A 12,500-nucleotide genomic window follows, 5' to 3' on the forward strand; every position below is an offset into this window, starting at 1 on the left:
AAGATTCATTTTCCTGGCTAGAGGCAAAATGGAGCACCTTATCAAGAGACCAGGAGATGGGTCTCGGTGGAGGTGCAGGACAGAGTCTAGCACATGCCTTTGGAAGTTTTTTAAAAATTTCGTTGGACAGGTCTATCTGGAAGGCATAAAGTAATGGTCTTGTCAAGGCTGATTTACAAGTGGAAATCGTATTGGCTGCTAAGCCTTGTCCATGAAGGTGAATGAAGAAGGACAGACAAAAATCTATGGAGATTTCTGTAGGGTTTTTTGCCTTGACGAAAGACACCCACTTCTTCCAGGATGACTCATATTGCCTTCTGGTAGACTTTGTTTTGTATTCCTCTAGGAAGTCTAAACATTTCTTCGAGATTCCAAACCTTTTCTTCACGGCTAGGGAGAGAAAATCATGCGATGAAGGTCTCGGGTTTTCCTTGATGAAGTGAAGACAGTCGACTTGTGAACCTGCTGGGAGAGAGCTGGGTCTGGCAGAGGGATCAGCTTGGGCTGTAGCTCCAGGACTAGAGGGAACCAATTGCTCCGGGGCTACTTGGGTGCCACTAGGGCTGCTGTTCCCTTCAAGGTTCTCACCTTGGCGAGGACTTTCAGCAGAAGGTTGGGTGGAGGGAACAGGTAAATCTTGGACCATCTGTTCCAGTCCAGGGACATGGTGTCCACCGCTTCCGCTCTGGGGTCCTTGTATGGGGCCACGTAAAGAGGAAGTTGGTTGTTGTCGCTCGTCGCGAAGAGGTCGATCTGCAGTTCCGGGACTTGATGGGAGGTGAAGGAGAATGATCTTGCGTCTAGGGACCATTCCGACCCTATGGGTCTTGTCCTCGATAGAGCGTCCGCCGTCACATCGTGGAATCCTTGTAGGTGAACTGCTGAGAGGTGCCATCTCTTCTTGTCCGCTAGGCAGAAGATGGGTAATAGCACTTGGTTGAGTTGTGGCGATCGTGAGCCCTGACGGTTGAGACATCTGACCACAAAGGCGCTATCCAGAGTTAGACGGAAGTGGATCGAAGGACGAGGGGACAGTTTCCTCAGGGTAAGAAGAACCGCCATGGCCTCCAAGATGTTGATGTGAAACGTCTTGAATAGGGGAGACCACGTTCCTTGAACTTGTCGCCGGTGGGAGTGACCCCCCCCCCCAATCTTTCTAGCGAGGCATCCGTGTGGATGGTGACTGGCAGAGGTGGTGGTTGAAGAGGAACTGATCTTTTCAGGTTCTTTGCCTCCGACCACGGCTTTAGGAGTGAGCGAAGCCTGGTTGGCAGAGGTCTCTTGAGATCTCTTCGATCGATGGATGCGTTTCTTCTCCAGACTCCTGATGAATCTTTTAGCTGTGCTCGTAGCACTGGGTCTGTCACTGAGGCGAACTGGAGGGAGCCGAGCACTTGTTCCTGTTGGCGTCTTGAAATCCGTTTGGATTTTGAAAGTCTCTTGACAGATCCCACTATTTCCTTCCTTTTCTTCAGAGGGATGGAAAGGTTCCAATGGATTCCCAGCCATTGAAACTTCTGAGCTGGAGACAGTCGAGACTTTTTGGTGTTGATTTTGAAACCCAGATGTTCCAGGAACTGGGTCACCTTTTTGCAGGCACGCGAGCATTCTTCTGACGATGCTGTCCAAACCAGCCAATCGTCTAGGTAAGCCATCACCTGGACGCCTTGAAGGCGTAGCTGTTGGACGATCGTGTCTGCGAGCTTCGTGAAGATTCTTTGGGCCACGTTGAGTCCGAAGGGCATGGCCCTGAAAGCATACTGTCTTCGTTGAAACCTGAATCCTAGGTAGGAGGAAGCCTGGTGATTTATTGGAATGTGCCAGTAGGCATCCGCCAGGTCTATTGAGACTGTGTAAGCCTTGTTAGGCAGTAGGGCTCTTATATGTTGAAGAGTCAGCATCTTGAATTTGTTGTTCGTAATGAAATTATTGTTGAGAGGGGACAAGTCCAAAATGACTCTGAGTTTGTCTGAGTCTTTCTTGGGAACACAGAATAGTCTTCCCTGGAACCTGGTGGACATTACCCTCTTGATCACCTTCTTGTTCAAGAGTTCTAGGACATATTCTTCCAGGATTGGGGTTGAGTGTTGGAAGAATTGATGGAAGGTTGGAGGTGGTGTTATCCAGCTCCACCCTAGTCCCTTCTTGACGATGCTTTGGGCCCAAGGATCGAAGGTCCAACGATCCTGGAAGTGGCGAAGTCTTCCTCCAACCGGAAGCACTTCATTGCTTCTGGTTTTCCGAGGGTTTACCACCTCGGATGCCTGCTCCCCTTGCTCCTCTCCCTCTGGATGGACGTCGAGAGGAGTCTTTGCCGGAGCCTCTACCTTTGGGGCGAAAGGTAGTGGATTGCCTTTCATAGGCTGGGGTAAAGACTGGTGACTGGGTCACCACCGGCTGAGGGACCAACTGAAAGGTTTGCTGTGGCTGGGCCACTAGCTGGGGAGTAGTGGGTGCCGGAAACTGGCGTTTGGTCTGACGCTGTTGGGGTCGGGGCTTGTTGGACTTGTTCCTAGGCTGGGAGACGTCATCCTGAGAAGATTTCCTCTTTCGGCACAAGCCCGACTTGTTGAGAAGGTTCCTGTTCTCAGTGGTGGCTCTGTCCACAATATCTTTCACCAGGTCCACAGGAAAGAGATATTTGCCCCAGATGTTGGAGGAAATCAATTTCCGGGGTTCGTGTTTGACGGTGGCATCCGCAAACACGAATTCTCTACAGGCTCTCCGGGCCTTGATGAAGCTGTACAAGTCCTTCAGCAAGGTGGCAAGGTGGTTCTTTGCAAGAACCATGTAGAAGCCTGGGACCCGAATGCCCCCGGCCATTGTCTCAAGCTGTACTTGCTCCTGACGCAAAAGGTACTCGGTGAGCTTGGGGAGGTTCTCGTTGAACTGACGTCCAGCAACGTCAGCCTCCAGCTTTCCAACCGTGAAAGTTAACTGGATGTCTTTCCAGCTTTTATCATCGGGAGGTAGGGCGAGGGAGAGAGGCCTACATTCCTCCAATGTAGGGCAGGGTTTTCCTTCCTCCACCGATTTAAACACTGAATGCAAGGCCTTTTCGGCAAAAGGAAAGACCATGGTGGAGGAGCAAGAAAGGACGGGTGTTTCTTGCTCAGGGCCGGCACCTTGGAATTGGTGTAGCCCCTGCTCTTGAGGCAGTCAGCCAGAAGAGCTTGAGCCTTGGAGTGGTCAAACACTATTACCTCCTTAGGTTCAGGCTCCTCCATGGAGACTGGTTTGAATTTAAGACGGACGTAACAGTCTGGGAAGGCATCAAAACTTGGATAGAACTCCATTTCTTCGAGGGGGATGGCGCCTAGTTTGTCATTGATAAAGATGCGTCCGGTCGTGATGGGCATTTGTTTAGCATGCTTCCAGGGATTGGTCACTGAGCAGAGGGGAAGATCCTTGACGCTAATCTTCTTCGGCGTCTGTTTTTTTCATACTCATTATTTCCCTCCTAAGGTCCGCATGCCCCTGGCGGAACTTCTCATCCAGGAATGCCACCAAAGCTTGGAGGGTATCCTGGGTACTGGAGTGGCAGATGTAGAGAGGACCGGTTCCGAAACCACGACGGAAGCCACGGAGGGTGCGTGGGCGATCTCGCGCTGGGAATCAGGAGTCTCCACTTGATCTTCTTCTTCTTCTTGACCCTCAGCCATCAGGGTCCTTTCAGTGTCTTCGGAGACATCCGACATCCTCTCCACTTCGTCAATATGACAGCCTTGGAGAGCGTCCGAAACATCCGGTTCGACCGTCAGTTGGACACAGGGGATCTCATCCTTGGGAGTGGCGGCATCCGCAGATGCCTTAGGAAAGAGCAAGGCTCTCATCTTCTCGTTTGGGAGATAGGGTCCCGTGGCGTTCTTTAGGAAACCACGCACCCACTTGCGCAGTTTCTCTCGAGCGATGTTCCTGGCCTCCGCTGACGGAGGGTTATCGAATGCCTAATCGACCAGGTTCTTGCATACAGTGCAGACCTGCGGATCCCAATAGCGAAGATTTCCCTTCGAGATTGAACAGTCGGCGTGGGTTCGGCACGGCAGGTGGCCGTAGAAGTTAGGGCGACGAACGCTGCAGAAGGCGCTCTCACACTTCACGTACTCCTCCTGTAAAAGAAAGAGAAATTGAGTATTTGGAAGTCAATACAATTATGACTTACCGTATTCTTAGATTAGAATTATGTTATTAAACTTATATAAGATTCCTTTTATGTATAAGCTTAGGATAGGTAAGCTAGAAAGGAGGGATAAGCTAAGCCCCCTTATCAGATTAGGTCCTGGCAAGAGACTGCGCATGGATGTGCAGAATATGCTGGAAATATTTTACTGTACAACTATACACAATAGTTTCCAGACTAGGGTATAAATATCCCATAGGTGTACTGGCTATTATCCATACCTGCACAATAATCGCTGCCGGCCTGGTGTGACTGTCCACTGTAAAGCCAAGATTGGTGGCGCCGCAGCCTGGCGGTATGCCGGAAGCTCGTCTGGCGCCGGCAAGTCCCCATCAAGGTGAGACCCTTCCAAGCCATCAGTCTATGTGGCAGGGAGAGAGGGTGACACCTTAAGGTAATGGCAGATCGCCGGCAAGCCGGCGGCCCCCGGCAGCCGGTAGGTGAACGGCAACGGCATACCGACACTGACATCATTCAATGAGACAGGTGGGATACCGAAGATACTGACGGCTGGCGCCGGCAGAGTTGAGGCGGCAGTGAACCGGCACTGAGAGAGAGAGGGGTAGGATAAGAGGAGAGAGAGGAAAGGGTAATACTTAGTACCCATCCCCTTCTTCCTCCGGAAGAAGTGTTCAAATGAAAGGGAGAGGGTGCGACCTTCTATCCAGCGGCAGAGAGCCGGCAGTCGGCTATTGTTGCCAGTGGCGGCCCAAGGGAGGACCGAAGAACACTCCGCCGGCAGACCGACCATCGTATGCTATCCCATAGTTCGACTATATGCGGGAAGTGTAGCATTACGGACTAACCAACAAAAGGACCAAGCCAAACCTACAACCCGCCGGCACGTGGTGGAGTTGTAGGACGGCGGACAGTGGTGTGATGGCTAGCCAACACAAAAGGGATAGAGGGGGAGTGGAAAGGGTCCTGAGAAGGGGTGTAGGGGGGGGGAAGCGTAGCTCCCACTAATACTCCCAGGGGTGGGGATTCTATTCGGGGCTAGCCTGTCTAGGTAGGAAGAGTCCATTCTTCAGCCTAGGGTAGGTTAGCACAGAGTAGGCACAGCACTAGTGTCCTGTCCTAAACTATAAAGAAGCAGAATCCCCTTGGACTGCCTAACCTAGGCTAGGTGAGCTAGTCTCCTAGACCAGGAAAGACAGGGGTAGGACAAGTCGCTAGGCCACAGGGAGGAAGGGTCGTAACCCAACCAAGTGTGGACTACGGGGAAGGGCAGAGCCCCACCACATTCGCCCTCCAGCAGGGACCAGAAGGAGAGTACACTCCCCTAAAGGAGAGCTGGGGGCGAACGACTGGTACTCTGAGGTTCTGTTCCAAACTCAAAGCGCATGTACTATGGCAAGGAGAAGGGAAAGAAAAAATCCTAGCCTAACCTACCGGAATGTATTCGAGGTTAAGAGGGCTAGGATGCAGCGTAGGCTACCTCAGAGGTAGGAGATTACCTTGGATAAGGTAACTGGGGAGGTTAGGAAGTATACAAGAGCCCTAGCATTAGGTTAGGGGCAAGGGAGTCGACTACCAAGATCACCGAAACGCCTTGTATACTTCCTAGAAGGCTAAAAAACATATGTGCAATCACTGAATCTTGTATGTATAAATGCCTATATCTTCATTTTGTAATATAACACTAGGAACACTTATTATATCATGCAAGAAGTAAACCTGAACACTTAGGCTATCGAGCCTAGGGGCTAGGCTAGCAATCTAGCATAGGGTTCGGCTAACTGTGTTCGCCGAAAAAGAATACTATCGGCATAATATAACTAATTCCTAACAATGAAGACTAAATAACTAATGTTGATAATTAGTTATAAGACCGGGAGGGCTGTTCTGGCTAACTAAATAAAGCATGCGAGGCGAACAGCAGCGTCACAACATGACGCCTCCGGTCGGGGCACAGCTCCGCCACAAAACACAGGATTTATAGATAAAAAGTCGTTACTTTACGGCTGGAGCGTATTTATACAATACAAGAATATGGTACTCAACTTTCCAGAAGAAGGCGAGGCTGAAGATTGCGACATGATGAAATTACGTAGCGAGCACTGGGAAAAACACCTAGTTAGAGACGCTATGTAAGAAGGAATGAGGATATAGCGCGCGGATGCGATGTCAGTCAAGACGGCGGCCAGCTATGGCGGCCGTTTGTTTAAATCGCTAGGTACCTTAACGGTAACGCAAGAGGAGAGTTTAGCAACGGCTCCTCCCATACTTGCCACACTCCCCCTCAAAGCGTAAATGCTATGTGGGGTGCAGATAGCTATGTGGCGTGTCAAGGATACGTCCCCTGTTATTATATGATACCCTAAAGGGAAACCTTATGGGTACACGTGCCAGAAGTTAAAATTCTGTGAAACCTTTAGTTTAATTCTCTGGGAACATCTACTGTAGTCACATATACCCTAAGGAAGCTACTGAAGGAACCTTCCATCAGGACGTCATGGCTTGAGCCCAATATATATATATATATATATATATATATATATATATATATATATATATATATATATATATATATATATATATATATATATATATATATATATATATGTGTGTGTGTGTGTGTGTGTGTGTTGCTGTGTGTGTATGCAGTATATCTATCTATCTATCTTTATATATCTATCCCATATTGCGAAATAAAGCTCTACGCATAAATTCCTATGCTATATACATATCTTTTTTGTATAAGTACCATCATTACCGTTGCCTTCATTATGGTAAAGTGAATGATTAAGATGTTTCCTCCAGTTTCTTTCTCCGATTACTTTGACAGATCTGTGTTGTCATCACCAACATGGTCACCATAATGAATGACATGAAGGAATACCACAACATCCTAGGCTACAGGTTCCTGCATTCCCAAACAAAAGAGAAATACGAAAAGGAGATTGAAGTTATGGTAAACATGTCGACGCTCAATATCCAGAACATAATGCAAAATTTCACTTGGAAGTTTGTGAACGCGGTGAGTAGGCTACATTGCTTATGCAATGTCATATTTATTTTTTTCAGTTGTTTCGTATACAGGGGGTCCTCGGGTTACGACGCTGATCCGTTCTTAAGACGCGGTGTAACCCGAATTTCCGTGTAAGTCGGAACACCATAAATATACGTACTGCACTGTACTGTAAAGTATTACTGTATACTGTACTATAATAAAATGTATCAAATGACATAAAAACAATATTAGAAAAAGAGAAAACAATTCCTTACCACATGAATTAAAGTAAATATCAATAAAAAAAAGAAAACAATTCCTTACCACATGAATTAAAGTAAATATCAATAAAAAAAGAAAACAATTCCTTACCACATGAATTAAAGTAAATATCAATAAAAAAAAAAGAAAACAATTCCTTACCACATGAATTAAAGTAAATATCAATAAAGTAAATATCCATTTCGATAATTAAACCACTACGCTGTTTCGTTATCACTGTTGCTTTCATTGGAGCAGATCCTTTTACGTGTTCAACAATGCGCTCCTTATCTTTAAGGATAGTAGCCACGGTCGAACGGCTAAGGCCAAGCGATCGGCCAATGTTCGTTGGCGTTTCACCGTTTTTAGACCGCTTAATAATGTCTAATTTCACTTCCATGGTGATGGCCTTCCTTTTCTTCGATGCACTACCATCAGAAGAATCTGCCTTGCGCTTTGGAGCCATAATGAAGGGCAAAAAGTTCAAAAAAACGATCAAACACGTGAGAGAAAGAACAGGCAATCACAACCAAAAATGGCGTATGAGTGGAACTGAGCGACGCCGTCTTCCTCGCCCACAACCACCGCAAAGCGTATTCATCCACCGCGCGCTAGAAACTAGTTCGCAATTGTTTACGTCGCTTACGACGCTAACGGTGTAAGACGGAATGACGCTTAATATTATTTTTATATTTTTATGGGGCGCGTTCGTAACGGCGAAACCGCGTAAGTCGGGACCGTCGTAACCCGAGGACCTACTGTATATAGATTATGATATTCTATATTGCCAAATCTATTTCTTACATCGATATGTATAAGATTCGTATAAGTGTTTGTATGTGTTAACGATGCTCTTTTTTAATCGGAACCCTTTCAGTTACTCTCTTCATCACAAAACAGTGTTGTGACGAAGGAAAGACCAATTTTTGGCGAGGTACTGAGTAGCCCTCAAAGACCTTCCTGTTAAAGTTTCTAAGATTCGTTATTCCAGCCTTTAATAGGATAGTCCTTGGGGCCAGACAACAACCTAACCCTAAAAATCATATTTTGGCATTCATTATCTTCGTAATTGATACGCCTGTTCATGTATTATATCATGCTGTTATTCATTATCTCAATTGTTTTACCGATTTTTTTATTCTGCCATATATCAAGTTATACCCATCTATCATTACATATTCATATTTGCATATGTAACATATTATTCAACATGACACGAATTGATGTGTTTTTTCCGTTTCTCCTCCGCTCACAGGTTTTGATAGAATTATTAATCTCTTGCTCATCTTTTGCATATGTTTATCCACTATTGAATATATTTGATTTTTCTACTCTTTAAGCTTTAACATGCTTTTGAACTTTTACTCTGTAGTTACTTTTATTTACCTCTTTTATTTGCTTGTTTTTCCAAAAGCACATAATTCCTTCTTCCCATCATTGCCTGTACTTATAATTCATCTTGATGACAAAGGTTTTGTTAGATTTCTGTAGCACACCTACGTTTCAATACTTTCTCTTTATTAATGATACATTTTATTAATATTCTTTGCGCTGAAAAAAAATATATTATCTATAACCATGATGTCACACGATTCGTTATTTCTCCTACCCATGAAAGATGGACAGCCAATAAAAATGAAACTTCCTTTTCTGGTTTCTAAGTCTTGACTTCCCTTTTCCACTGTGACCAGTCTTCGTTCAATGTCTTAACCCAGAGACACTGGTTATCAATTCACTTGGCATTGGCATGACATTCCGTGTAACTCTTAACTTTGTCATTATTTCTCTCACAGAAGATCACACTTTATCATTTGTTTTAATCACGACACACATTTTGCTATTTCCATCCACCGCTGCCTCTGGAATCCCATGGCAGGAGGGGATGGGCATCAGTACACCTAACGCAGTGTACTGTGGACATTACTAAAGGTTTCTGCATTTTTTCTTTTGGTTCTTTGTAATAGCCTAATGAAAATGTCTCTGCCTGACGTTCTGCCTGGCTCGGGTTCAAGATCTGCTCAAGCTCGATAGTTTCTTTAGTTTTTGCAGCCTCAGCATTCTTGTGAGCAAAGGATGGAGGTTTTGAGGGAGCCTATAGGAGTACCTGCTGAGTCATCAGCTGCCATTGCCTGGGCCTGCCTAACCCTAGATTGGGAGGAGATAGACTCTGGAGGCTGCCATATGTATGTATGATCAGTCTCAAATCAAATTTATTGTCACTGTCCCTTGCCTCTGCCTTCCGTAATTGGCCTTTAAACCTTTAAGTGGCATTCACGTTATAGCTCTGTTGCGTACATCCGTTTCCACGTTCATACTTCTATTTTGTTGTCAGACATTTTCTAATTTTGACTTTTTCAGAGCAACCAGTTGCACCTTGGTGCTGAGTGGCCTTCCCGAACCAGTTAGTGTTCTTTTTAGTGCAAATTCCATAAATTAAATCACGTCAACGCTCCTTAGAATAGTAGCCATTTCTATCACCCCCTTCTTTCTCTACAAGCTTGTCCCTGTTTGGGATCTCTGCAATGGTTCTTCAACACATTTTTCCACATGTATTTATTTTGGTCCAGTATATCTTTCTTGTTCAATCCCAACTCCCTCATATCTCTCCACACAGTCAATTCATCGCAATTTTGGTCTACCTAACCTTCTCCCATCTGGTAGTCCCATATCCATCATCTTCCTTATCAGATGGTCTTCCTCTCGTCTTTTTATATGTCCGTACCATCGCAGTCTACATTCACAAACTTACGAATTAAAACCTACTGATGTTATGTTATTCTCCTTCGAATAAAATGATGTTTTTCTTGTTTCTATTTAGAGAGAAGAATTTTTGGAGAGGACCCTCATGAATCTGTGTCAAGAGGGCGATAGCTTGACTTTCCTGACAGAAATCCTGTATCCAACCATTGATGCTCTTCGTAAATTCTTAGATGTATCGAACACCAAAATTATCCTGGAAAACCTTTGGATTAAGATTATAGGGATCGTGAGGGGAATTGTTGACAAAGAAAGTATTGTAAGTATTGTTGATCGTTATTTTTTAATAAAATAATATAACCGACTCTTTCAAGTTTTCTGACTTTCTCGTGTATGCAGTTGTTACAAATTTGGTTACCTTCCATAAATACTCCTATTTTAATTACCGAATATCACATGCAATTGCATAAACATCAAGGGGTAATGATTGAATGTTTAGAAAGGATTCTAGATTTTACATAGAAAGTAATTGCATATTTATCAGCTAAAGTAGAATGATTGATATTCGAAGTTTTTACCCCTGGTGTTAACAGTCTATGTTGATAGATCTCAACCACTTTTACATAAACTCAAATATTAACCTCCAAAGCATTTTGGCAATAGTCTACTTATTTGAGACGTAAAGAATAATGGCAAGTTAAGGTGTATTAAATTCTTTTTATAGTAGGTTATGAAATAGTGCATTATCAAATTTTGCTGCTAAAGTTATGTTATATATTTCTATAGGAACTGAGTTACATACAGTGAATCTCAAAAACAATGATTATAATTTTGAAAACTTGGCAAGTGATATGACAAATTCTTAACCTTTTAATGAAAATAAATATGGATAGCATAGGAATGTTATTTTCTCTATTCATATAAGTCTTTCTTCTGAAGGAAGAAAGTTGCATGTTTATGTTCCTTTATTGTTAAGAGTATTGAAATATGTTAAAAGAGATTTTAACCCTTTTATTCTACTTTTAAACGGGTTGAGTTAATAAGAGAAGGTATAGTAAAAATAAAGAATTCAAAATTAATTACGGCTTTCATTTGCATAGATGGATCCAGAATTTTATGGAAACCTGTTAAAAACACTACAAAAGATCTATGTGGACTTGACGCCTGAATCAGATGAAGCCTTAGATGCTGAGTCGGCAGAAACTGAAGGTAGGAAAAGTGGAATGAATGTCCGTCTGAAAATGTGTTCTTAGAATCCTAAAGTCCTGACAACCTGTTACTTGAACAGACTGTAAATGCGTTAGGATTAACTTAGTACCACTTAGTTCAGTATTTTGAGTACATTTATCAGTCATATGCGTTATCGTTTATTACATTTAGTAATAACTTATATCTTATATTTAGGTCTTCATTGAAATGTTGATATGCTATTTTTCGTATTACTTTTGCAAGTTATTACAGAACTATTGACTTGCAATATCCTGCTCACATTTCTAAAAGATACAATTATTGCTGAGCCAATTGAAATGTCTATTTCTAACTTCCACAATTCATATTTCAACCAGCAGCTCTGCTCACTAGTAATGTGGAGCTTACTTTTCCTTTCAGACTACAAGGTTCTGGTGGAAGACCTTTCTCTCATGGAAAAGAGCTCGTCATCACTAATAAGCTTGTACTACAAACAGCAGTTCGAAGAGCAAACTGATGGAACAGATTTGTAAACAGCTTCTCTTGTTATACGGGTAAGAATAAAATGGAATCAATATTGGGATTGTCAGGATCAGGGAGCTCTCGAAACTGAGAATGGATTTACATTATAGTAGTTGTATAGCTAAAAGGAGTAAATGATGCCACTAAACTATTAAAAGGGAGATTTATCCCTACCATATGTCTAGAAGTGTTGGAAGATCCAGGCCTACATTGTTAAGTGCTGTGAAGAGTGAAGTAGGCAATGATGAATGGACAAGTATTGATTTAAAAGCTCAAGGTAGAGACGACTCCTGAAATCTAATCGAGGCAATTTTTGTTCCAATAGGCGTATTAAAAGATGATGATAATGATGATGATATGTCTATAAAGAATAACACTAAAACCTCAGAGACACCCCAAGAAATTCCATGGAAGATATGAAAAAGAATAGCAACCTCGTTTTCACTACCATTAAAGAAGCCTTACATGATTATAATTTTCCTTAATTGACAGGATACCACTTTCCAAAATGTTACTATGGAATATCCATAGGTATATGTCAGGCAACGGAATTCGTCCTCATCGTCTCCCAAATCATATCAGTAACGATCGTCAGGCCTACAGAACTAAATCCCATATTCATTTATGCAATAAGACAACGTACTTTTTACTTTCAGTCTACAAGACAATGTACATTTTACTTTCAGAATGTAAGGCAAT

At 43.4% G+C, this 12,500-nt stretch overlaps 1 protein-coding gene across 1 annotated transcript in view; it reads left to right on the forward strand.

The window, feature by feature from the left end:
• The window catches only part of LOC137657532 (protein unc-13 homolog 4B-like), a 65,579-nt gene that overhangs the window by 50,555 nt on the left and 2,524 nt on the right, over positions 1 to 12,500 (forward strand). The window contains 4 exon segments of the mRNA XM_068391869.1: positions 6,969 to 7,160; positions 10,213 to 10,410; positions 11,192 to 11,300; positions 11,700 to 11,833. Coding sequence (XP_068247970.1) covers positions 6,969 to 7,160; positions 10,213 to 10,410; positions 11,192 to 11,300; positions 11,700 to 11,833 — 633 coding nt within the window.

This window comes from Palaemon carinicauda, chromosome 18 (assembly GCF_036898095.1).
Source record: "Palaemon carinicauda isolate YSFRI2023 chromosome 18, ASM3689809v2, whole genome shotgun sequence".
In the NCBI taxonomy this organism is placed as follows: domain Eukaryota; kingdom Metazoa; phylum Arthropoda; class Malacostraca; order Decapoda; family Palaemonidae; genus Palaemon; species Palaemon carinicauda.